Source organism: Tenrec ecaudatus, chromosome 2, assembly GCF_050624435.1.
Source record: "Tenrec ecaudatus isolate mTenEca1 chromosome 2, mTenEca1.hap1, whole genome shotgun sequence".
Classification (NCBI taxonomy): domain Eukaryota; kingdom Metazoa; phylum Chordata; class Mammalia; order Afrosoricida; family Tenrecidae; genus Tenrec; species Tenrec ecaudatus.
In genome coordinates this window covers 52,246,304-52,273,559 of record NC_134531.1, presented here as the reverse complement: position 1 = coordinate 52,273,559, position 27,256 = coordinate 52,246,304, and the positions used below count along the sequence as shown (strand labels likewise).

At 42.5% G+C, this 27,256-nt stretch overlaps 1 protein-coding gene across 1 annotated transcript; it reads left to right on the top strand.

Annotated features, from left to right (window-relative positions):
- The first annotated feature begins 7,432 nt into the window (after nt 1-7,432).
- Nucleotides 7,433-8,318, top strand: LOC142440789 (protein SET-like). Its single transcript, XM_075543024.1, has one exon. It carries the CDS (start codon nt 7,524-7,526, stop codon nt 8,316-8,318), a length of 795 nt encoding a protein of 264 aa, XP_075399139.1. The 5' UTR covers nt 7,433-7,523.
- Nucleotides 8,319-27,256: the final 18,938 nt, after the last annotated feature.

Here is a 27,256-nt window from a genome sequence, read left to right as displayed (position 1 = left end):
GGACAAGTACGATATGATCCTCTTATGTACAATAACCAAAACAAGCATATTCACAGAGACCAAAGTTTATTAGTCGTTACCAGAATGACTGAGTGGAAGAGGAAAGGAGAAGTTATTGCTTAAGTGGGTACTGAGTTTACACAGAGTGATGAACATGTGCGAAGCAGATAGTGTTGATGATTGTGCAACATGGGGAATGCATTCATGTCACTGATTCATACATGTACTAAAGGCTGAAATGGCAAATATGTGTTTTGCATTTTATCATAGAAAAAAACCCTAAAAGAATTACGCTTAGTTTGTGCCACCTCACAGGCAGTTCTTGAGAAGAAGATGCAAGAACAAGTCGTTATTTGCAAACTGACCCTATGGAATGTTGTTAGAATAGTGGAGAAGGCAGACAGTGAAGAAGAGGCAACCGATAAGCAAGTGTTATCAAGCAGCGTACCACTATGGGCAACTGGAGCTTAAGCTCACTGGGAGAATTCTGGGAGTCAATGTAGAGCACACACCTCATAGTTGCTCTACCAGATAGGGGAGGAGATAGAATGGCCGTTAATGCAGGGTGCTGGAGAGGGTAGATTTTAATTCTTCATTACTTCCAGCTTGGTCTGGGCCCCAGTCATCAGAGAAAAACTTTGGACAGAGATTCAAATGTTCCCAGTTCAAGTCCAGCAGCAAGCATTTCCATAGTCAAGACTGAGAAGAAGAGACAAGTGGAGTCCCTGTCTTGAATGAGAGTTAACTGATGGCTTCGCTAAGAGCCTAGCATAAACACATTGGGTGAAAGCAAACAAACAAATAAACGTGTTCTCTGACAAAAAAATAATGCATCAAATTACTACTACAATTAAAAAATAATCTGTGTTCTCACACACACCCTTGTGTGAAATTTTAGAGGATATATACATAACAGTTAATTGACGAAGAAAAGGCATTCACTTGTGTGGATCATAACAGATTATGGATTGTTCTGTAAATAATGGAAATCCCACAACATTTGATTGTGCTCATGGGGAACATAGCTGTAAAGGCAGTGTTCAAAGAGAACAAAGGAAGAGTGCCTGGTTTGAAATCAGAAAAGATATGCAGCAGGATCGTGTGCCTTTGCCTTACTGTTCAATCCATTGCTGAGAAAGTAATTTGAGATACTGAAATCTATGAAGAAGAATATGGTATCAGGATTGGAAGAGGCTTATTAAAAGCCTTAGAGATGCATAGAACATAGCTTTGCTTGTTAAATGGGAAGAGGGCTTGAAACACTTCCTGATGAAGATTAAGGACTATAGCCTTTGAAATGGATTATACCACAACATCATAAACAGAGAAATAGTTAAAGATATCAGAGTTCATTTTACTTGGATCCACAATCAATGGCTGTGGTAGTTACATAATTTCATGTCAACTTGACAAATAAGTAGAGGGGCAGAGTCAACGCCATCAATCAGGTCACAGACTGAAGATGTCTCCTTGTGGGCATGGCCCTCTAATGACTATTCTAAGAACTTCCTCTCTGTCTCCCTGGAGGTGGGCCATACTCTTTGCTTCACATTCCTGTTGACAAGCCACATGGACCCACATTGATGACAGTCAGCGCCCTGGGGATATATCCACCACCATCGGATCCAAAGGACTTTTCACCCACCAGCCTGGGATCTTCCTGCATTCGGCATCATTGCATATACTAGGTGAGTCTGAAGAGGAATTTATGGACTAGTATCAAACATATGGGCTACTATCAGAATTATGGACTTGATCTGGACTGGGATGGGATGTTTTCCTCAATATGCAATTGCTCTTTGGTATAAAGCTTTCTTTTACTTACATATGAATGTCTCTGGATTTGTGCCTTGAGTCTACCCAGATTAACATAATACCCCTGGAAACAGTAGGCATGAAATCAAACCAAATATTGTAATGGGCAAAGCTGCTTCAAAAGACTTCTTTACAGTACAAAAAAAAAAACCAACAAAAAGTATCACTTTGTGGACTAAGTTCCACCTGATCAAAGCCATGGTATTTTGAATCACTTCACATGCATGGAAAAGTTGGACATGAATAAGGAAGGCCACCGGGGGAAATGTGCATTTGAATTATGGTGCTGGTGGAGCATATTGACGGTACTGTGGGCCACTCAACGAACAAACAAATCCAGAGAGCTCAGCTAGAATTCTCACTGGAAGCAAGGATGGTGAGATTTTGGCTTATGTACTTTGGACATATTACCAGGAGAGAGCAGTCCCTGGAGAAGGACATCATGCTTGGTAAAGTAACAAGGTCAGGGAAAAAGGATGAATTCATCCAGATGGACTGACACAAAGGCTGCAACAATGGGCTCAAACAGCAAGGAGGGGAGGGTGGTGCAAGATCAGGTGGTGCCTTGTTCTGTTGTACGTGGGTTGCTAGGAACTGGAATCAACTCAAGGACATCTGACTTATGCGAACTGTACATACAATCCCCAACCCCCCTGCCTGTGAGTTGGTGACCCTCTAAGACAGAATGGAACTGCCCCTTCGGGTTTCTGAGACTGCAAGGCTTTACAGGAGCTAACAGCCTCATCTTCCTCTTGAGGAGCTACTCGTGTGTTCAAACTGCTGACCTTGTGGTTAGCAGTCCAAGTTATAACCCCTTATGGCACTAGGGATCAGTTGTGTGTATGCACTGTTTGAAAAATGGATTCAGACTGCAGTCTAAACAGACTACATTCTCACCCACAATGCATAAAGATTTTTTTTTAAATCCACATTCTCCTAACATGTAGCATTACCCAGCTGCCTAACTTTGCAAGTCCTTGGCGTATGTATCCTGATACAGACTAGTCTCTCCATTTTATTCAAAAGTGGGCCTATGCCAACCTCATAAATAGAACAAACAAACTTAGCAAAAGCGAAATTAATGTACGTATCAATATATAGACACCACAACGAACAGCACAGCCTGGTAGAAGCGAGTGGCGGGGAGACATTAGCACAGCAGAGGCACGGCAGGGGGAGTGGCAGAAGCTGGAGGCATAGACTTGTCCTTGGCAGCCCCCCCTGGGATTTAGTCCAAAGGTAGCCAAGTTGTAATTCCAGTTTGGGCACTAATTCCCAAGGGACACTAAGCAGGTCAGTTCACTCCAGTCAGCAAAGTGGAGAGTCTAATAAACGTCTGTCCTCAAGGGCAATAACAAATACCCTTTGTAAAGCACTTTGAAACGGAAGCTCCTGTTACAGTGTGCAGAGAGTTCGAGGCACTTAGAAACAGAAGCCTTAGGCTTAGCAGCTACAGAAAAGGTCAGCCTATCCTAGCCCAGTTGTGATCTAATTAATCACTGGGCAGCTCTCACCACAGGACAAATTCAGCTGTCCTGTCAGTCTCTCCTGGAAATGACTAGAAATGGCAGATAAATGTGAAAGAGTCTACGTTTATTTCTGCTGAGAAATTAAAAGGCAGTATGTGTGCACATATACACATGTGTTCATACGTAGGTGCATGTATGCGTGTGTGCACATGTATATGTCTGCATGAATCTCCCACCCTAAGAAAACCTTGTAGATTTTGCCTGATCCTGAAATACAATCATTGACAGCAAATGACAATGTATTTTGATCACAAGAATAAGTCCCTGTTATACAACTCCATCACCTTAGCCTACGTGTTTTGATTTGTCTGCCCCAGAAACACTTCATGAACTTTCAGAGACTTTCTCTGTTCCCTTTTAGTTTTCGTGTGAATTGGTTTCCCAGCACCCTAGGGTTTGTTCCTTACAGAGTAATGTTGTAGAGGGAGCTCTCACCCCCACCCGCTCTCCTTTCAGGACAGGGGTCTAAAGCCTTTTCAGGCGGAAGAGCCAATCCTGTCTCTCACAACAATTTAAACATTATTTGAGAGCCATGCATATAGTTTCACAAATAAAAGGACAAACATATCCATTTGTAAGTGAATGTCCAGAGTGCTTCCAGGAGGCAAAGATGGTAATGGTAAGCCTTAGTCTTACATACTTTGCATATGTTATCAAGAGAGACCGGTTCCTGGAGAAAAGCACCATGCGTGGTAGAAGGGCAACGGAAAAGAGGAAGGTCCTCAAGGAGATGGATCGTCACTCGGCTGCAACAATGGGCTCAAGCACAGGAACCGTGTGAAGATGGCCCAGGAGCAGGGGGTGGTTCCCTCTGTTGTGCATCAGGTTGCTATGGGCTAGACCTGACGCAATGGCACCTATCAATGACAACAACCAGATGTCTCCCCAACTCTTCTGTCAGCTTGCAGGACTGGGATGGCTTGTGTATTATGGTGACACTGGAAGCGCTGGCACTGATATCTCAGATACTAGCAAGGTGAACATGGTCAATCATGGTGGAATGGTTTCGGTGGAAGGTCCAGATAAGAGCAGACTAGAAATAAGGCAAAGGCAGTTCATTTCTGAGGAATGAGCCACCGAAAGTCCTGTGAAGAGTAGTATAACCTGATCTGATATCATGCCTGATGATGAGCTTCCTGTGTTTAAAGGCACTCACAGTACGACTGGGGAGGAGGAGCCTCCTCAAAGTGGTCCAGCTTAACGATGTGGACAGAGGAAAGTTTCAAGGACCTTTGTTTGCTGATGGGGCATAACCCGAATTGAGAAGAAACAGGTGCAAACATTTCCTGGTGACGGGAACATAAAATGTACCCTGTATGAATCTAGGAAAATTGGAAGTGGTGAAAATTGAAATGGAATGCAGAAAGACCAATATTCTAGCCATTAGCAAGCTGAAATGTGCTGGTATTGGCAATGTTGAGTTGGTCTACCATATGGTTTACTATTTCAGAAATGACAAATTCAAGAGGCATCACATGCATGATCAAGAAGAACATTTCAAGATCTATCTTGAAGAATAATGCTGCATGTGATAAGATAATACCTATGTACACACAAAGAAGACAAGTTAATACAACTATCATTTAAATTACTCACCAACCACTAAAGCAAATGATGAAGAAAGTGAAGGATTTTGTTAAGTGTTTCATCCTGAATTGATAAAAAATGTAATCAACATACATTGATGATTACTGATGATTGTAAATATAAAAGTTGGAAACAAAAAGGAGCGATTACAAAAAAACCCAAAAACCCAAACAAACTCACAGCCATGGTGTTGATGCCACCTCATAGTGACTCTATTGCCCAAGGTAGAACTGCCCCCCATGAGTTCCTAATACTGTCATGCTTTACTGACATAGAAATACCCATCTTTCACCTGAGAAGAAGGATCAGCAGTTGTAAAATATAGACTTAGTGACAGAGACAAAGCTGAAGATTTCATAATAGAATTTTGCATGACCAATGACTTCTTAATTGTGAATATCTTTTTTCCTTTTTATTTATTTTTTTGGAATATCTTTTTTTCAATAACATAAACAGTGACTATCAGAGGGATCCCACCGGATGGAATAATTGGGAATCAAATTGACTACATTTGTGGGGAAAGATGAAGAAGCCCAGTATCATAAGCCAAAACAAGGTCAGGGGCCAACAGATGCAAAACAGAACACCACTTGCTCATACATAAGTTGAGGTTGAAGCTGAAGGAAATTAGAACAGGTCAATGAGAGCCAAAATACAATCTTGAGAATTTGAGAACTTCTCAAGAACAGATTTGATACATTGAACACTAATGACCAAAGTTCAGGTGAGTTGTGGGAAGACATCAAGAACAGCATACATAAAGAAAGCAAAAAAGATTATTTAAAAGATGTGAAAGAGACAAATAGCCAAAGTGAATGTGCTAAGAGACTGAAACTTGCATTTGAATGTAGAATGGCTAAAATTAATGGAGAAATTGACGGAGTAAAGGAGTTGAACAGAAATTTTCAAAAAAACCTGAGGAGACAAATAAAGCATTATAATGAAATGTACCTGGAACTATAAGGAAAGACATGGAATTAGAAAGCAAACAAAAAAATGAGATGCTTAACATATCTCATATCAAAGAACTGAAGACAAATTATAGCCTTGAGTTGAAATATTGGAGAATTCTATGGACAAAATACTGAACGATGCAGGAAACACCAAAAGAAGATGGAAGAAATGCATAGTCACGGCACCAAAAAGAACTGGTTGACATAAAACTATTTCAAGAGGTAGCCTATGATCAAGAGCTGATGGTGTGGAAGGTAGAAGGCTAAGCTGCACTAAAGGCATTCGTGAAAAATAAGCTTCAGAATTTATGGTATAATAATTGAAAAGTTTCAACAAACCTACGCAGTTCCAGAAGCACTGACCAGTTAATTCGAAGAAATTTGGAATACAGCTCTCCCAGGCCACCTGACTGAAAAGTAGTCACACAGAATGTGGGAACTATTGGATAATATCATTAATGTCACATTCAAGTAAATTTTTACTGAAAACCACCAGGAAAACGTGGACAGTGAGTTGCAGCAGAACGTGGATGGTGAGTTCCTGGAAACTCAAGGGGGATTCAGGAGAGAACATGGAATGATGAATATCATTGCTGAATCAGCTGGATCTTGGCTAAAAACAGACAATCCAGAAAGATGTTTACTTGTGTTTTATTGGCTATGCAAAAGCACTTGCCTATCTGGGCAATAGAACTATGTGTAACATTTCAAACATTGGGAATTCCAGAACACTTCATTGTGCTCATGCAGAACCCGCGCATAGACCAAGAGGCAATAATTACAAAAACAACACAGGGATGTTGCATGGCTTAAAATCCGGAAAGTTGTACCTCATGGTTGTGTCCTTTCACTGTATTGATTCAGTCACTATTTGTATGATAAATAAATAATCCAATAAACTATACTATATCGAGAAGGACATGGTAATAGGACTGGAGGGAGGCTCGTGAATAACTTGTGATACGCAGTTGACACAACCTTGCTTATTAAATGTGAAGAGGATTTGAAGTACTTGCTGATAATTACAACTCAATCTAAAGAAAAAAATCCTCACAACTGTACAAATAGACAACATCATGATAAATGGAAAAATATTGAAGTTGTCAAGGATTTCACTTTCTTAGATTAACCATCAGTGCTTATGGAAGCAGCAGTCAAGAAATCAAACAATGTTCTGCATTGGCAAATATACTTCACAAAACCTATTATGTTCACAAGAACAAATATGTTACTTTCCAGTACAGTGTACCAGACCCAAGTCATAATATTTTCTTTCTTTCCTTTTTTTGCTTTGATCATTTTATTGAGGGCTCTTACAATGCTCATTACAACCCATACATCAATTGTATCAGGCATATTTGTACGTATGTTGCCATCATTCTTTTTGAGACAGTTACTTTCCATTGAGCCCTTGGTATCAGTTCCTCTTTCTTCCACCTTGCTCCCCACTCCAACCTCGTGATCCCTTGGTAAAAATTATTATTATTTTCGGTCTCAATGTCATGTAAATATCCCCTCTAGGCGGGGTGGCTCCAGGGAAGGCTTAAACGGGGGCAGTTTCAATTCTCCAGGTGGTTTCCACCGGAGGCCAGCGGCTCTTTGGGCGTCCCTCGGGCTCCGCTGGCAGACAGCAAGCAGCATGGCCCCTAAACGCCAGCCCTCGAGCCTGCCGCAAATGAAGAAACCTAAGGTGCAGGAGACCCTGGCCCCCCCGAAGGAAGAAAAAGAACAGCAGGAAGCAATTGAACATATTGATGAGGTACAAAATGAAATAGACAGACTTAATGAACAAGCCAGTGAGGAGATTTTGAAAGTAGAACAGAAATATAACAAACTCCGCCAACCATTCTTTCAGAAGAGGTCAGAATTGATCACCAAAATCCCCAATTTGGGGGTAACAACATTTGTCAAGCATCCGCAAGTGTCTGCATTGCTTGGGGAAGAGGATGAAGAGGCTCTGCGTTATTTGACCAGAGTTGAAGTGATAGAATTTGAAGATATTAAATCAGGTTACAGAATAGATTTTTATTTTGATGAAAATCCTTACTTCGAAAATAAAGTTCTCTCCAAAGAATTTCATCTGAATGAGAGCGGTGATCCATCTTCAAAATCAACTGAAATCAAATGGAAATCTGGAAAGGACTTGACGAAACGTTCCAGTCAAACACAGAGCAAAGCTAGCAGGAAGGGGCAGCATGACGAACCTGAGAGTGTCTTTCCCTGGTTTACCGACCAGTCTGATGCCGGCGCCGATGAATTAGGAGAGGTCATCAAAGATGATATTTGGCCAAATCCATTACAGTACTACTTGGTTCCTGATATGGATGATGAGGAAGGTGAAGGAGAAGAAGGTTTAGAAGACATTGATGAAGAAGGGGAAGAAGATGATGACGAGGGAGAGGAAAGAGAGGAGGGTGAAGGAGAGGATGACTAACAGAACACTGATGGATTCCAACCTCTTTAATTGTCTTCAGTCCCTGGGAGCAAGTTGCAGTCTTTTTTGTTTTGTTTTTGTTTTCTTCCTCTTGTGCTCAGTCACCCTGTTCTTGAGGTCTCTTTTCTCTACACCATGGTTCTCAACTTATTTGGGGGTGGGGGGAATAATGCCTTGTGCAGAATACAGTGGAAAAGAATCTCTACCCCCTTGTGTTCAAATTAATTTTTGTCCCTTCCTGTCTCAACAAAATCTATGGAATCAACACACCACCGTGCTCTGTGGGAAAACAAAACCCTCTGCTCCCTTGGCCCTGCCGGCAGCTGGAGGGTGCTAGACCCCTGTGTAGTAGTGCATAGAACTCTAGCTTCTTTCCTCCCTCTGTCGATTGGGCTCAGAGATTACACTGTGTCTCTATGTGAATATGGACAGTTAGCATTTACCAACATGTATCTGTCTACTTCTCTTGTTTAAAAAAAGAAAAAAAACTTTAAAAAGGGGGTTATAGAAGGTCAGCAAATGGTGGGTTTGAGATGTTTGGGTGGGTTAAGTGGGCATTTTGACAACATGGCTTCTCCTTTGGCATGTTTAATTGTGAAGTTTAATGGACATCCTTGCGGTTTAAGATGACACTTTTAAAATAAAATCCTCTCCTAATGAAAAGAATTATTATTTTCATATCTCACACTGACCACTGCCTCCCTTCCCCCATGGTTTCCATTATTCTTCCCCCTGGAGGGGGTTGTGTGTGGATCATTATGAATGGTTCCCACGTCTTCCCCTCCCCACATTCTCCCTTCCCATCTGGTATCACTCTTCCCATTCCTGCTCTTGGGTTGCACGTGTTGTGAGCTCTTATCTCTTATCCACACCTGTGCACATGCTCCGGTCTAGTCCAAAGTGAGAGGCATCACTGGGGTCATGGTGGTGGCGGGGGGTGAGGAAGCCTCAAGAAACCAGAGGAATATTGTGTGTTTCATCGGTGCTTTACTGCGCTCTGGTTGACTCATTCCTTCCCTGTAACCCCCCTGTGGGCGATGTTCCATTGTCTACAGATGAGCTTTGGGACTCTGTTCCTACCTCTCTGTTCTCAACAATATGGTTTTGTTTGTTTGAGTATTAACAATATGGTTTTGTTTGTTTGATTATTAAGGGTCTTCTGATACCTGTTACCAGGTCCTGATGACACCTCATGATCACAGAGGCTGGTGTGTTTCTTCCATGTGGGCTTGTTGCTGGCTGGCCGCTTGTTTCACTTCAAGCCTTGAAGACCCCAGACACTATATCTTTTAACAGCCAAGCACCATCTCCCTTCTTCATCACAATTGCTTATGCACGCATTTTATCTTCACCGATTGTACCAGGAGGGTGAGCATCTCGGATTGCCAATTCGTTAGAACAACATATTCTTGTATTGAAGGAGGGTAGGAGCAGAGGCATGAAGTCCGTCCACTACCTAAGTGTATTGTCATACAAATATATGTACATAGTCCAATACCTCTATGTTTATGGATCAATGCATTTACATATGGGCACACCTATGCTTACATCTCTATCCATAGCTTTGCTTCCTAGATGATTCTTCTGTTTCCTTCTGCCCCACCAAAGTCATGACATTGTCAACTGCCTCATCTGCATATGAAAGATGGACAGTGAATCAGGAAGAAGGCCCCCAAATTAGTGCATTTGAATTATGGCATTGGAGAAGAATATTAAAAGTACCACGGACTAGCAGAAGAACAAACAAATCTTCTTGGAAGAAGTAAGGCCAGAATGCTCCATAGTAGCAAATATGTCAAGCTTCCGTTTCAGCAATTTAGGATTTATTATCAGGAGAGACCTGTCCCGGAAAAGGACATCATGCTGGGTTAAAATTCTAGGAGGAAGAGGAAGACCATCCAGGAGACGGCCTGACACAGCGACTGCAACAGTGGATTCAACATGATGATGGTTGTGAGGACGGCTAGAGACTGGGTAGTGTTTTGTTTTGCTGTACACAGAAACTGTGTAGGAAACCGCTCGAGAGTACCAGATCACAACCACCTTTCTAAGCAGCTCAGTTCACATTTGCTGAGGTGACTGATTTTTCTGGCTCACGTGATTTCCTGAGTAAAAGAACACCATATTGCCACTTCACTACAGCAACCACGGATGTCCATAAAAGTCCAACAGAAAAGAGGACAGAAAACGCAGCATGGGTGGTGATGGTGGTGTTAGGGGGGCCTGTGTATGTATGTGTGTGCAACATGTTTCCTTAGCTAGCTCACTTTTCTCTTAGGTCTGGAGCTGACGTGTCACACCTTCCTGATTGACTACAAGTTTCTACTTTGAGAGCTGAGCTGGGGGTCAAGAAAGGAAAAAATAAAATCTTTAAATAAAACAGCGCGCACTTTTGTTTCTCAAAGTATTTTTCAAGCTATTAGCTCCTCTATTCTGCAGCCTCCATATACGGAGGCAACGGTCTGATTTAACAGTCCATTGAAGATAGAAAACTGAGGTTCAGAGAGGTTAGGAAATTTTTCTTAGAGCCCACAGATTCCAGAGTACTTATCATTATCTTCTAACTGTTTTTTGTCAATATTCATTCCATTGACAAAACACCTTTCCAACCTTTAAGTTGCAATCAAGAGGAATTGAAATACCTTCTAATGATATTTCCACAGATAATTAGGGTGGTTAAATTTTAGGCTACTAATTATCTCTGTTAGAGAATGATAGAAATAGCCAGAAATTGTATTATGACAGGATAAGAACTAAGACTTTTTTACTCTTGAAATTCATCTATCCTTTGTTCACTGTTAGAATTCACTTGACAGCAATGAGCTTATTTATTTTGGGGTGGGGGTTGGGGTTGCTTCTGAGTAGTTTCAGGCTTGATGAGGAGCCCTGATGGCATAGTGGGTCACTCAAGGGCCTGCCGAGGACATGTGGTCAGCAATCTGAAACCATCACCTGCTACTTGAGAGAAAGCCAAGGCCTTCTATTCCCATAAAGATCTACAATCGCAGAGAGCCAGAGGGGCCATTCTACCCGGTAGCGTCGGGGTGCTTTGAGTTGGAATCAACTCGATGGCAGTGAGTTTGGTTTTGCACTTGAAATGAAATCAGTGTCAGACAATTACTCCTATGACTTCTCAAATTCTGCATATCCAGTGAAGTAGTGGTTCTGAACAGCAGCCCATGCAGTTGGCCCAGCTAACATCAAGGGAAACGAATTTCTCGGGCCCACGTGCAGAGGTGACTTCAGGAGGGCATGCTGATGGAGGATTTGCTTCAGGCACCATCTCATTGTTTTATTTGGTGTTTTCCCGTTTCTGAAATTTAATCTTTATCATCATGAAACTGCCATCACCAAGCTGAAACTCCTTTAGTTTCCGATTGATCCCACCGACCAGTTTCTAAAAGAGGAAGGCCTCAAGGAGATGGATGGCACTGTGGCCGAAACAATGGGCTATAGCCTTGCAATAGTTGTAAGAATGGGCAGGACCGGCCAGTGTTTTGTGTTGTTGTGCACAAGGTCACTATGTGTTGGAACCGACTCAACAACAACCAACTTAATGTCTTTATCAAACTTCTTATTTCGTAAAGAACATGAAACTTCCTAGGTGATCATTTCAAGGTGCAATGATCTAGCTAGATAGCACAACATTGTTCAGTCCAGACACTAAGTACAGCCTATTTTTTTTTAGGAGGGGAGGGTGAGACGCAGGCAGTATCTTGTGATGAAAACAATGCTGGGGATATGGAAAGTCACGTTTGCTGCCCACAGTAGAAAGAGCCTTCAATAACAAACCAGTAGAAGAAATGATTCACATATTTATAATATGAGGATCATTTACAGAGAGCCCGTTGTCCTGTACCTGGCCCTGGCCCATACTGTAGACATAAAAACATTAGTAAAACACAGTTTCTACATTCAAGAAGTTCATGATGGAGGAGACTTACATAAACTTCCCAATCCCTGTAAGAAGTCTTTTAACTGTGGAATGTTTACATTTTTTTCATGACCTATGACAATGCTAGAAAAATACTAAGACCTTATAAATACTTTTATTAATAGAAAAGAGCAAGGAAACATTTTAAAATCTCTTTATTCATGAAAAGTGTTTATTTTTGGCCCCTCTTCTGAGACTCTCCTGGATATAGTCAAATCCCCAACATTCCAGTTGACAGCCAAGCTCAGTTTGCACCCCCAGGAAATCCACCTATGAAAGTGCACGTGAATAGACATGTGACAATCAGGAAATGCGGTCCCATGAAGTTCTACCTAATGGAATGATAACCAACTTGGATTACTAATGTAATACAAAGGCCAGATAATACGCACTCAACAAGTTTAGTTTAATAAATGAATGAAGAAATGCTTTGAGTAACAAACTGAGGTGGGATAAGATGGAAGACTGCAAAATACAGTGTATGAAAGATGTGTGACAAAGATTTTCCTGTGTTTGGTTGACCATGATCTCATGAGAAAGGTTAAATTTATTCGGTTGTTTCAATTATAGACAAGTAGAATGATGAGAACTTGCTACCCCCAGGACCAATAACAGAACCATTTGAGCTGTTTTAGGGAATAACCTTTAATCTTCACCCTTCCCTTCCTTCCTCTCTGTTTATTTCATTTACTTTGTGTGTGTGTGTGTGTGTGTGTGTGTGCGTGTGTGTGTGTAGTGTGGTGTAGTGTCGTGTTAGGTGTCTAATTCAATGCGCTTTCTCTAGTTATGTATGGTTACACAGGTACTCCAGGGGCATGGAGATATTATATTAGTTCACTACACAAATCTAAAGGAATATCATACACTTTTAGCAAAGAAAAGAATCCCCGTTGGTGTAGTAGTCATGTGCCGGGATGCTAACTGCAACGTCAGCAGTTCACATGGTCACCAGCCACTTCACTGAAGAAAGAAGAGGCTTTCTACTCCTGTAGAGTCGTGAAAAACTGTTGGGGTACTTCTACTCCACCCTATAAGCTCACTGTGAGTTGGAATCGCTTGATGACAGTGCATTTACTTTGGGGTGTTAGCAAAGGAAAAAGAGAAGAGTGTAGCAATGAGACCTAGGTAATTATGACGCTCAGCGGAACCTGAGGAAGTTTGGATTTACTATGTGAGGGCCAACTCTGAGGCAGGTAGTTGTGGAAACAACAAGTCTTCTTTAACTGCTAGAGCCTCCACTGGAATAACCCAGAACTCATTGCCCCCCAGTCAATTCTGACTCATAGCAACCCTATGGGGCCGAGTAGACCTGCCCCTTTGAGTTTCCAAGGCTGTACAACTTGGTGGGAGCCGAAGGGCTTGTCTTTCTCCTTCTGCACTAGAGTAGTTGGAGTCAACTCTGATATCAGAATGGTATTGTTAGGAAAATTGAGTATTCCAACTCACAGTGATCAGCAAAACACTGTCCAGCCTTACACCGTCTTCACAATTATTGTGATGTTTAAACACATTGTTTCAATCTTGGCATCAATTCATCTCTTTGAGGGTCTTCAGGTTTTGGTCACGGTCCCCTGCTTTACCATGTCATGTTAAGGCTGGGAACTTGCTGCCCTCCAGGGTTAGTTTTTGTAGGGACTGGTTTCTCCCGATGGCCAAAGTATGTGAGACAAAGTCTGTCTGTACTTGCTTCTTCGGAGCATTCTGACTGAACTTATTCCAAAACAGATTTGTTTATTCTTCTGTTGGTCCATGGTACTTTTGATATTCTTTGCCAACACCATACTTGCAATGCATCAATTCTTTGTCTGTCTTCCTGATTTACTGTCCATATTGACATGCATTTGAGGTATTTGCAAATACCATAGCTTTGGTCAAGAGCACCTTAGTTCTCCAAATGCCACCTTTTCTTTAAGTCTTTAAAGAGGTCTTGTGAAGCAGAATTGCCCTACGAAATTTGTCATTTGATTTCTTGGGTACTGCTCCTATGAGCACGATTGTGAATTCAAGTACAATGAAATCCTTGATACCATCAATCTTTTCTCCATTTACCATGATTTTGTCTCTCGGTCCAGTTGTACAACTTTGGCGTTCTTAAATTGAGTGGTAATCCATATTAATGTCTTAAGACTGATTTTCATCAGCAAGTGGTTAAAGCCTCCTCCCCTTTCAGCAAGCAAGGTGTGTCATAGTCTTACTCCAAGCTTGATGCCCCCAATTTTTATACAGATTATCTGCTTAGCATGCAGATTGAATACGTATGGTGAAAGAATACAACCCTGATGTTCACCTTACTTGATTTCGAACCAGGACTAGTCCCTTGTTCTGTTCAAATGACTGCTCCTTGGTCTGTGCGTAGGTTGTGAACGAACACAATTTAGTATTTTGGAATCGAACTGGAGCATCCACTGATCAGAAAGACGGCATAGGACCCAGGCCCCTTGTTCTATTAAACATGAAGTTCACATGAGTCTGACTTAACCGCAACCATTACCACCCAAAATATCATGTTGTGTCTTACAGTAGATAATACAAACCATGCTGCAGTTCGCTATTTGTGTGCAGTTGAAAGGTTATCACCAAGTGCTAAAATAGAGGCTAAATTCTAACCACATCAAAATGTACACCTTTAAGTCTGCATATAAAAGAACACGATTAAGCTCTTGATCATTGCTTCTCCAAATAATTATTAAGTTCATCTAAGGTGAGGCCATCTATACCTTTATCTGGTGTTTTGTGTGAATTCTTTTCTTCCATGTGCATGTAGCAGATTCACATTTGTATTACACATCACTTTCATATCACAAAAGACACCATGTTTTAGAAGAAAAAGATAAACTGGAAGTAGGGCAAGGGACCTCCAAGCCTGGCTCCAGTCAGTCCTGTCATCGATCTCTTAAAATCATTGGGGGTGGCCCATTGACTTCTTTCAGGGTAACTTAAAAAGGAAATTAATCCCAGTGCTTCGAGATTTCTAAAGGACATAGGTGTATAATACAATCTTGCATACTTTAAACTCAATAGGAGAGTTAGCTAGGTCATAACAACAGAAAATGGCATTTTTCCCCCATTTTGATGCCTCTTCTAAAAAGTCTCAATTTTCCATTGCTACTAAAAATTGATGCCATGAAAATGCAAAGTAGCTGAAATGCATTGAAAGTCCCTCCAGGGGAGGAGCAAGAGAAGTGTGTCTCTCCCCTGGGAGATTTGTTTGCTGTGAAGTTCCTCTTTCTATTTCAAATGCTTACTGGCACGAAGCCTTGCAAGACTTTCACAATCACATGAGGTCCTATGGAAGACCAGCTCTGCAGAAGAGCGGAAGTTAAGTTCTTGCGAATGAGAAAATGATCTGGCTCTGTTGCTGACCTTGTGTGGGATTTGCTGGACAGCTTCACAAAACGCCATTTCCACTGAGTGTAGAAATAAACCAAACACGCTATTGGAAATTACAGTTGACAAGTTGTTGAAGTCCCTAATATTACCAGAAATACTTCATAAGCAATTTGCTGATCAGTAAATGAAACTGCTGATGTCAAGTCATACTTCTAAGGTTTGTTTAGGTATGATTTTCAGGGAGGTTAGAGGTTAATTTCCATACAGACATACAAAGTACATGTCAAAAATTTATTTAATTAATTCATAAGACAGGAAAACAAGGATGAAAACGCTGATTTGAAGAAGATTGTGAGAACTTATATAGCTAGTGGAAAGGAATAAGACTGAAAGTTAGTTCAGAAGTAACAAAGACCGCATGGAAGAAGCACAGCAGCCTGTGTGATCAGAAGGTGACAGGATCAGCTATCAGGCATCTAAGACCCAGAACAAAATCATACCCAATGTGAATGGGTGGGGGGCATAGAGTGGAGACCCAATGCCCATTTTTGACAATTGGACAACCCCCTCACAGAGGGGTCACAGGAAAGTGATGAGCCAGTCAGGGTGCAGAATAGCACCGATGAAACACACAACTTTCCTCTAATTCTTTGGTTCTTTCTTCCCCACTATCATGACCTCAATTCTACCTTACAAATCAGATTAGTCCAGAACATGCACACTGCTACAGATGAGAGCCTGAAACACAGGGAATCCAGGATAGATAAACCCCTCAGGGCCAACAAGGAGAGTAAAGATATCAGTAGGATTAGGAGAGGGTGGGGGGAGAAAGGGGAAATAGGTCATAAGAATCAACCTATAACCCACTGCCAGGGGACAAATAAGGGAAAAATAGGTGAGGGGCATTGGAGGACGATGCAAAACATGGAAATACTAATCTATAACTTATCAAGTGTTCATGAGGGAGGACGGGTAGGGGAGGAAGGGGAAAGAAATGGGGAGCTGATATCAGGGTCTCAAGTGGGAAGAGAATGCTTTGAAAATGATGATAGTGGCCTATGTGGAAATGTGTTTGAGACAATGAATGAATGTTTGGATTGTGATAAGAGATGTCAGAGCCCCCAATAAAAGAAAGTAAGAAAAAAAAAAGACTGAAAAGTTAGATACCACTCTGGCTTGTGTTCCACTCAGCAATAAAATTGTAGCTGTTGGAATTCTTTTTTCACAAATGCAATTTGCCACGTATCACTTTTGTTTTTTCAAGACAATATCTAACTTGATAAAGTCTGGGCCCTAATTTATGTATAATAGTAAGAGCAGCAATTACACCATCCTCTTGAGTGTTATTGGACTTTTAGGCAAGCATGGCTGACACATGGTAATCTTTTTTCCCCAAGTTCATTTTTTTAAAAAATAGCTCTTACAGGAAATGGCAAGAAACCGTAGATTTTCCTAGCAGGAATCATACATCTGTGTGTCTCACCAATTTAGCTAACTGCCGTTTAAAAAGTAATGATAGGGACTCAGGACAGGCACAAGGTGAAGAGGAAAGCTTTACTGAGAGGCTGTTACTTCGCAGTAACAGCCTAAATGCAGACATGAACACGTGAAGTGAAGCCATATAGCTCGAACCGAAAATCGAACCCTGTCACCTTCGCAACTCAGTGGGCCTCCTGACAGCGACCTTCCTAATGACTTCACTTAGAGTCCCAGCAGCCCTGCATCACCAGGCCTCTTCTTCGGTGCTAAGGCCTCCCTCCCACCACAAGCTGACAGCAGCCTCAGTCCCATCTACCTGGGCCCAGCTAGTCTCTAAGTCACCTGAGTTTGCTCAGAATTGGGCCTCGTTTTGCTGGGCTCGTGTGTGTGTGTGTGTGTGTGTGTGTGTGTGTGTGTGTGTGTGTGTGTGTGTGTGAGCATATCTACTGAGTTGTAACCAGTATGCAGCAACAATGATTAGTTAATTGTCTTTTTTGGACACCTGTGCACACAGCCACGTGGTAGACAATGCATCTACTTATCTCTAAGGTTTCACAGATATATTTAGGAAGACTTCCTGGGTGCTATAAACTGTTAACTATAAGGTTGGAGTTTCGAGCCCACCTAGAGGAGGCTGGGAAGAAAGACTGGTGTGTGACTTGTGAACAAGCAGCCATTGTGAGCCTTATGGAGCACAGTTCTACTCGGACGCGCCTGGGGTTTCTGTAAGCCAGAGATGTTTCCATGGCTGCTGGCTTGCTGGTTCTTGCCCAACCTATCCACTAAAGATCAGGTATGGTACTTTTATTAAAGAGGTTTGTGTGTTTTTAAGTGGGTGTCTCTGGGCATTTAATTGGGGAAGCTGAACTTGCTGACCCACGGAAGTGGAGCTGAGTGCCTCCAGGCTGAGGCTTACTGGAGTGGAGAGCCTCTGGGCACTTAAGTCAGGGATCTGGGTTTACTGATCCACAGAGAGTCAGCTCAATGCCTTAGGGCCCAGGTTACAGTGGCGTGGAATGTCCCTTTGGGCATTTATAACATTTATAAGCAGAACTGAAAGAACTCTGTAGTATGTCCTGATAAACAACTCACTCCTGAGCATTTCTCATTGGCCTTCCAACTTCAGTTCCTTAATGAACTCTTTAATAATGATTCTTCCTGTGCGATTTGTGCAGCCATTGCAATGGATACTAGAACCTAGAGCTCAAGTAGAGAATAGCAATTAAGACATTACAATACTGACCTATATTTAAGAGTTTTAGTCAAGTCTGTGCTAAAGACTGTAAAAGGGAAACTTCAAAAATTTGTGGAGAAACTCCCTTATCTTTCCATTCCATTTTCTGAGAACTTTTTAAAGCTTCCTCATATATGTGTCTTCCTGGCAGAGAGAAAGATTGAGTCATTGGAAGGGCGCCAATTGAGGTGGGCCATCTTGGAACAGGGAGCTTTTCTCGCTCACTGGGAATCCCTTCTCTTACTTTATAAGTACATGAACATTAATCTCAAGACTTAAATCTCCTTGTATTTGAGAAGCTACCAGTGGGCTTCCTCCCCACGTGTCTGCAGTCCTCACTGTATGAATACGTGAGCTGCCATTGGGCACATGCTACAGGGTGCTATGAAGTCACTGTTTTATGCACGAATCACAACTCCTCAGTAAGATGGGAGGGTCCACCAGGGCCTGGTGCATCTTGTGCTTTTTCATATATATAAAGACCCTCGCGGCTCTACATTGGAGCTTGGCACAATTGTCTGCCTATTTGAAACTAGGCTTTGGGCTGTGACACTAGGAACAGCGTACTGGCGGGGGGTGGGGGGGTGGGGGGGATGAAGAACAGGCAGAGAAGTAGGAGACCGTATCTGGAGGTGACAGAGGCTGTTTTAGAAAGTCCACTGACACATGGGGAAGGAGAAGCAATAGCAGAGAAGGAAACGTCATGATGTTGAGGGGAAAGTCCAGATCTTACCATGTCCGGCACTCCGTAAATGAGCCCTTATTTCTCACTGCCTGTCATTTAGTCAGTGCTAACTCATGGCAACCCCAATGAGGATCAGACAGAAGTGTGCCCTGTAGGGCTTTCCATAATTGGTTTTTCAAAAGTGGATCTTTCAGCCTCTCTTCTGAGGCTCCGCTAAGTGAACTCAAACTCTGAACCTTTTGGTTAATAGCTGAGCATGTTAACTCTTTGCATCACCAACCTGGGACTCCGATGAATTTTACCTCAAAAGAATTCACTGCCATGAAGTCGGTTCTGTCTCTAAGTGACCGTATAGGACAGGGTAGAACCCATGGGTTTCTACCTGTGGGTTTCTGAGACTGGAACTCTTTACAAGAGTAGGAAGTCTCATCTTTTTCCTTGAAGTGGATGATGGTTTTGAACTGCTGACCTTGCAGTTAGCAGCCCAATGTGTAACCATGACACCACTAGGGCTCCAGTGAGTCCTTAGTAGTGTTTAATGAATAATCAAATAAGATGTCCAGTGAATGAATGGGTAGATGAATAAATAAAATGTCTAGTCTACCCTGCTCCAAGCTTACTGCCAAGACTATCCTAAAAATGACCAAGAGAGCTGTTCAGGGAGTCTTTCTCATTCCCTCTTGGTTGGTTTTACTTTGTTCCAACCCCACTTTAGAAGATGTCACTGTCTCTTCTCTAAATGCCACTCAGGATGTCCAAGATTTGCTGTTAAGTGGGATAAGAGACATTTTTCACCATCTCAACTGGAGTGAGCAGATGGTTTCAACGAACAGATTGCCTGCCTTTCTGTTGGGCTCACCTCTTATACGTGTCACGAGTCCTCAGAAAGAACACGCAGGAACTGCCGGCTGTAAAGCTGCCTGCACAGCGTTCAGGCTGACCTGAAAGGACAACCTGATTAATTACATTGTTTTGGAGCAACGACATGGCCAAAACGTTGATGAGTGGCCCTTATGCCAAAAGACTATTTTAAATAAGAAAACACAGAAATAATGAAATCATGAACGTTCCCAATTTGCTGAGGACAATTCATTTCTATTTGTATGGTGGTGAAATACACATAGCATCGCAATTTCGATTGTGTCCATGTGTACCGACTTCAGTGAGGCTGACTACACTCACCATGCTGGCCAACTTCACCCCTGTCCATTTCCAACTTTCTTCATCCCTCTTAACCAATATTCCGCACCCCTTAAGCAACACCAGCCTCAACATTTCTTACCATACCACCCACCCCTGGTAGAAACTATTAAATTAGTTGTTTATTACTTTTTACATGCTTCTTCCTGTAGTTTTTCCTGTTAAAATAGGAAAAAAAATTTTCTTTCCACTTTACTGTAGAACTCACACTTCTGATTTCTAGGAAAGGATCTCCACTTCTAGGAAAAGTACGGGATCCTTTAAAATAAGAATCAAATGACATAAAAATCAGGGGCCAAGTGAAAATGCCTCTGGAGTTGTCTGACTACACAATGCCATCTTGTGATGCCTGCCATCGATTTAAAATGACACAAACAAAGCCTGTGGTGTAGTCAATTGTCCCTGCTCTCTAGAGCACATTTCTGTGACGTCTGCATTTCAACTGGTCACAGGTAGCCTCCTGCATACTTGCAGGTTGCCTGAGTCAAGCATCAGCTTTGAGGAAGTGAATCCCAAGATGCTTGGAATTGGGCCTGGCTCAGAGTAGACCCCCCATAGGGATAATGGGAATAGCGTTACCAAAAGGGTAGGGGGAAGGAGAGAAGTGGTGGGGAGCAAGGGGGTTCCGATCACAATGAATGGCACATAAATACACACACACACACACACACACACCATGCAGGGGGGAGAACAACAGAAACCAGAGAGGAAGGAAGACAGCCATCGGTGTGAGATATGAAAGTAATAATCATAATCTATAATATTTCAAGAGGCCATGGGAAGGGGATGGGGGAAAGAGGAGCTGATCCCAAGGGGTCAATAGAAAATAAATGTCTAGAAAAGAATGATAGCAATATATGTACTAATATGTCAGATACAATTGATGTATGAATTGTAACAAGAGTTGTAAGATTCCCCCAATAAAATGATCTTAAAAAGTGGGGGGCGGTCAGGAAAGGTATGCACTGTCACACTCCACCTCCGGGGTGACAGTATTGATGTGAGAGCAAGCTCCTGCCTAATCCAGGTTGCAGGCTCCCTTATGTCACAGTCATGTGCCTTCCAGGTCCCTCACATTTCTGGGGGTCCATGAAAGAATCCTCACCTTCCATGTGTGAGACCTGGGCTCCCTGTCTGGTCAATGAACCTCGTATGTAGCTTCCACCCAACCATCAGTAGAAACTTGCGTGTTATTATGATGCTACTAACCAGGTTTCATGGAATTTGCAAAAGTGGACCAGAAAGAAAGAGGCTGCACTTCACTTGCGAAGACCAGTCCGTGAAAACGTTAGGCATTAGAACCACCTAATCGTAACCCATCAAGGGGGTGAAGGAGGACTGGGCCCCGTTTTGTTGGGCATGGGGTCACCATGAGCCCAGGGTCCACTTGATATCAGCTCTCAACACATTTCTGGTCACATCCAACAAGCGGGGACAGAGATGGTCCCCGTTCTATGCTAGGTTCAGTCCTGTGCCTTGAAAAGCAATTTCCCCCATTTCTGATCCCCCCTGTGGCCCTGGAATGGTTAGCGTTCCAGAGAGGAAAGCTTCTAGGGGGGAAATAGGTGCTGGAGAGTGTGTGATGGTAACTTCCAGAGATCAGCATGACAGGAGGTCTCAGGAGAAGGAGAAAAAAAAGAGAAGGGGGACTTTGGAACAGAAAAATTTACGTCTGTGTGCTCTATTTTTCTCAGCAGTTCAAAACATGTTTTGAGAGAAACTGCTCTCCAGAGGCCGGGGTGGCCACTCAGAATTAGAGAATCCTTCTTAGTGGAAATGAGCTAGTTTTACCCATTCAAACAAATGATAGGTAACATGGGTCAATATGCAATTTTGCAGTTAAAAAACTCTAACAACCAAACCCACACAAAAGATAATAAAATGGTAGCACGGAACACTTTCATCCATCCGCACATCTCTTTAGCCCCCCTGCGTCACAGAACAGCCAGCTGCCAGCGGGAGTGGGGGCGTGGGTAAGATTCTCCCGTAATCCCCCAGAATAGCATTATGGGGCTGGGAGGGACAGGAAGTGGGGGAGCATGTGTTTTCAAGTTTGGTGCTACTGTTCCCCTAGTCCAGCTCTTTGGCAAAGGGAAAGACCCTCGGTAACCCTCGCTGTCCCTTTTAGGACATGCCATTCCAGAAAGGACCCTGCCACATTTCACCGATGGGCTGCCCTACATGGTGACTGTTGATGGACTGAGTTGGGATGTGGCTGGACTAGAGAGATTTAAACTGACAGCCGCGTCGGGGGTGTTGTTGTTATTGTTGTTGTTGTTGTTATTATTGTTTTTGTGAGAGTATAAAGCCCTGGCTGTAGAAGGGAGCCATGAGGGCTGCTCAGAGCCCTTGAGAAAATGTAGGAGGGCTTGCTCTTAGCACTGACCAGTGCTGCCCACGGCTGATAGTCATACACTTGTAACACACACGCCCAATCTCTCCTGCCAAACAGACCAGGACAGACAGGACAACAGCCCAGTAGACCCTACTATGGGAACACAGAACTAGGGTACAGGAGCGGTTCACTTGATCAGTGGCTGTCATAGAGCAGGGATTTAAAGGGATTAAAAGGGATTATTTGTCCAGAGAAAGAGTTGAGTATTTTTTTGAATGAACACTATAAGGTTTGCTATGAGTTGGAATCAACTTGATGACAATGAGTGTGAGTTGTGTGTGTGTGTGTGTGTGCTCACAAATGCACTAGGCATTATTAAGTGCTGAAAGTACTTTAACTCATCCCATCTTCAAAACTAGATGTGCACCATGACTATCCCCTTTTTTACAGTGGAGGCAGCCAAGGCTCAGAAAGGCTAGATAAACTGTAGAATGGCCTGGGATCCTAACCAGTATTATTAATAGCATTATTTTCTAAACAAAAAGTAACAACACAGTAAGGGTTATAAAATTTGTTTAGTGGGTCACAAAAAACCCAACAAGCAGAATTAAATACATACAGTAAAAGTTGTTTCATATTACTATTGATCTAGCTATGTGTGGGCTCTTGGTTCATTGTAATATTAAAAACAGAGGCCTGGTGGTGGAGTGGTTAAGCACATAGCTGCTAACTGAAAGGTCAGGGGTTCAAACCCACCAGCTGATCCACAGGAGAAAGATAGACCAGTCGGGGGAATGATGGGGCATTCTACTGCCTTAAAGAGCTGTAAGGGTTACCATTTCAGAAATTCCCAGGGACAGGGCTGCTTGGCCCTAAAGGGTTGCTATAAATTGCCATCGACTCAAGGGCGGTGAGCTTGGTTTAGTTTGCTTTCCATCTGTAAGCTAGCAGTTAGTTTTAATAATATATCTCATCTTCTTTTATTTAATGATGTTACAGGTATGTCCAATGTCCCTAAAACTATACTACTTATATTCTATGTAATATATTCCTGTGCTCATTGGGAACCTGTACCTAAACCAAGAGGCAGCCATTCAGACATGGTTCAAAATCTGGAAGGATGTGTAACAGACATGTATCCTTTTGCTATATTTATTCTACTGATGTGCTGAGCAAATAATCCGAGACTTGGATAATATGCAGAAGAACTTGGGATCAGAATTGGAGCAAGATGCATATACAAGGTGATAAGCAGATGACACAACCTGACTTACTGAAAGCAAAGAGGATTCGAAGCACATGCTGCTGAAGATAAAGACTGCAGTCTTCAGGATGGATTTTAAATCAATGCAATTTACGTGAAAACCCTCACCATAGGGCCAATAGGCAGCATCATGATAATCAAAGAAAAGATTGAAATCCTCAAATAATTCATTTTACTGAGATTCACAATCAATGCTCATGGAAGCAACAGACAAGAAATCAAATGGCATGTTGCTTTGGGAAAATCTTCTGCGTGAGCTCTCTTTATGGTGTCGAAGGGCACGAATGTCATTTTCGGGACTAAGGTGACACACGGCCTGAGTCATGGTATTTTTAATCACCACATATGCATATGGAAGTTGGACAATACTTATCGAATGGCACCCAAGAACGGTACATTAGCTTGATAACTCGAACTGAGGTTTACTGTGAGCAGCACATTCACACTGGATTGTGAATACTTATTACAAAAATAGTTAAATATTCCATTAAGTTTTTTTTATTTTTACATATTAACCAGGAGACCTGCCAGTACCAGGATTGGGTGCTCAGCTGCTAACTGACAGATTGATGGTGTTCAACACCCCTGGGGGCAATCCTGGAGAAAGCTCTGGTGATCTGCTCCCATCAAGATTGCAGCCTACAACCACCCCCCTTGGGGCAGTTGTCCTCTGTCCCAGTGAGTCACTAATGCAATGTCACGTCAACCGAATGGCACCAAAGAACAATAAATGAGCATGCTAATATTGGGGGTACATGGGTTAAAGAATATATGTTATTACAATTAATTTCACCTATTTCTATTGGAGTCCCTGGGTGGGACAAATAGTTAATGTGCTCAACAACTAACCTTTTAGGTTGGTGTTGGAGCCCACCCAGAGGTGTCCCCCAAGAAAGCTCTGCTGATCTACTTCTGAAAAACCACTGCTGAAAACCCTGTGGAGCCCATTGCTACCCTGACATACCTGGGGTTGCCATGAGTCAGAGTCCAGTTCGTAGGGCAATGCGTATATGATATATGCAGATGATGGAGTGCACACACAGATCCACATACCTTACTCTTTGATGCCGTTACCAGGGCGTGTTACATGGCACTTGTGGCTCGCCTTATACGCATCTATCTATTGGCTAGAGCCAGACCTCTCGGGCTCTCGGACTTTGGAAAACAGGGTGACTTTTTTGTGCCTGTGATTTAGCGAATTACTTACAGCCTTTCTAGCTACAGTCTTTGTAACTCCCAGCTCGGTACTGAGTTGGACCATACAAGAAGAGTATAGAAAGCTCTAGTGTGGATGTGTGAGGCTGGGTTCTTTACAGAAGCAAAACCAATGGTATGCATCTATGTATAGAAATAGAGAAGCTTATATCCAAAAAATGGCTCACAGGTACAGAAGAGAGAGAGTCCGGTTTGGTTGTCAAAAATTGTGCTCGAGGCTTTTCCTGACTCATATGCCTACTTGGGGCTGGGGAGTGGGGGAGCCAGGAGGCAATGACAGATCAGCAGATCAGATACCATGGCAGGCTGCAGACAGCTACCACAATATTGTTGTTGTTGCCGTTAGGTACCATTGAGTTGACTCTGGCCCATAGCAACCATATGCACAAGAGAATGAAACACTGCACAGTCCTGCACCAACCTCACAAGTGTACGGAAGCTGGAGCCCATTAATGCAATCCATGTCATTGAGGACCTTCCCAATTTTCATTGCCTTCCACTTTACCAGACATCATGCCCTTCTCCAGAGACTGGCCTCCTCTGACAATATGTAAGATGAGGTCTTGCCATGCTTACCTCTAAGGAGCACTCTGGCCTTACTTCTTCCGATACTGATTGGTTTGTCCTCTTAGCAGTTAAATATCCTTCTTCAGAACTACAACTCAAATGCACTGATTCTTCTACAGTTTTCCTTATTCAATGTCCAAATTTCATGTGCATATGATGCAATGGAGAATACCAAGCTTGGGCCAAGTGCACACAGTCTTCAAAGTAACATCCTTGCTCTTCAATACTTTAAAGCGGCCTAGTGTAGTAGATTTACCTAAAGCAGTGTATCCTTTGATCTCTTGACTGCAGTTCTCATGAGTACTGATTGTGGGTTCCAGAAAAATAAAATCCTTAACAACTTCAGCCTTTTCTCCAATTCTCATGATGTTACATACTGGTCCAGTTGTGAAGATATTGGTCTCCCTTGCATTGAGTTGCAATCCATATTGAAGGCTCCAAGCCCTGTTCTTCATCAGCAAATGCTTCGATTCCTTCCAGCAAGATTGTGTCATTTGCCATACCACAGATTTATAAGTTTTCCTCTAAGCCTGAAGTCTCCCTCTTTTTCATATAACTCAGTTCCTGTGGTTATTTGCTCGGAATACAGACTGAACAAGTATAGTAGAGGAGACAACGGCAAAATCCACCTTTGTGGATTCTAAACTATTCAATATTCTCTTGTTCTGTTCCAAAAACTGTCTCTTGGTCCAGACACAAGTTAAGGATGAGCACAACAAAGTGTTCTGGAATTCCCATTTTTCTTAAGGTTATCTAGTTTACTGTGGTCCAGATAGTCGACTGCATTTGCATAGTCAATGAAACACAAGTAAGCATGTTTCTAGTATTCTTTGCTTTGAGCCAAGACCGTTCTCCTTTTTATAAAAAATCATTTTATTAGGGGCTCATACAACTCTTATCACAATCCATACATACATCAATTGTGTAAAGCACATATGTACATTCATTGTCCTCATCATTCTCTAAACATTTGATCTCCATTTAAACCCCTGGCATCAGCTCCCATTTTTCCCCTCTCTCCCCGCTCCCCCTTCCCTCATGAACCCTTGATAATTTATAAATTATTATTTTGTCATATCTTTCCCTGTCTGACATCTCCCTTCACCCACTTTTCTGCTGTCTGTCCCCCAGGGAGGAAGTCACACGTACATCCTTGTCATCGGCTCCCCCTTTCCAACCCATCCTCCCTCTACCCTCCCAGGATCACCGCTCACACCACTGGTCCTGAAGAGATCATCCGCCCTGGATTCCCTGTGTTTTCATTTCCTATTTGTACCAGTGTACATCCTCTGGTCTAGCCAGACTTGCAAGGTAGAATTGGGATCATGATAATGGGGGAGAGGAAATATTTAGGAACTAGAAGAAAGTTGTATTTTTCATCGTTGCTACATCACACCCTAATTGGCTTGTCTCCTCCCCAAGATCCTTCTGTAAGGGGGTGTCCAGTGAGCCAAGACTCCTCTGACATCAGCAATGGCTACCACTACCAATGACCCTGAAAGCACCATCTTAGCAGGCCTTTAAGGGAGTGAGATAAAAGTGTGGAAGGAAAGACAAAATTGTTCAAAAGACCAGGCTTCCTGGTTAGATAGAGACTGGTGGAACCCTGCCAAGAAAATGGACCCTAGTCACCTTTCAAGTCTGGAACTGAACTCACCCCCATGGTTCAATTTTCACCTAAGCAGTAGGTAGGCC

What these genes read in the sequence shown, in the direction of transcription:
- LOC142440789 (XM_075543024.1), top strand. Translation starts at nt 7,524, where the DNA reads ATGGCCCCTAAACGCCAGCCCTCGAGCCTGCCGCAAATGAAGAAACCT.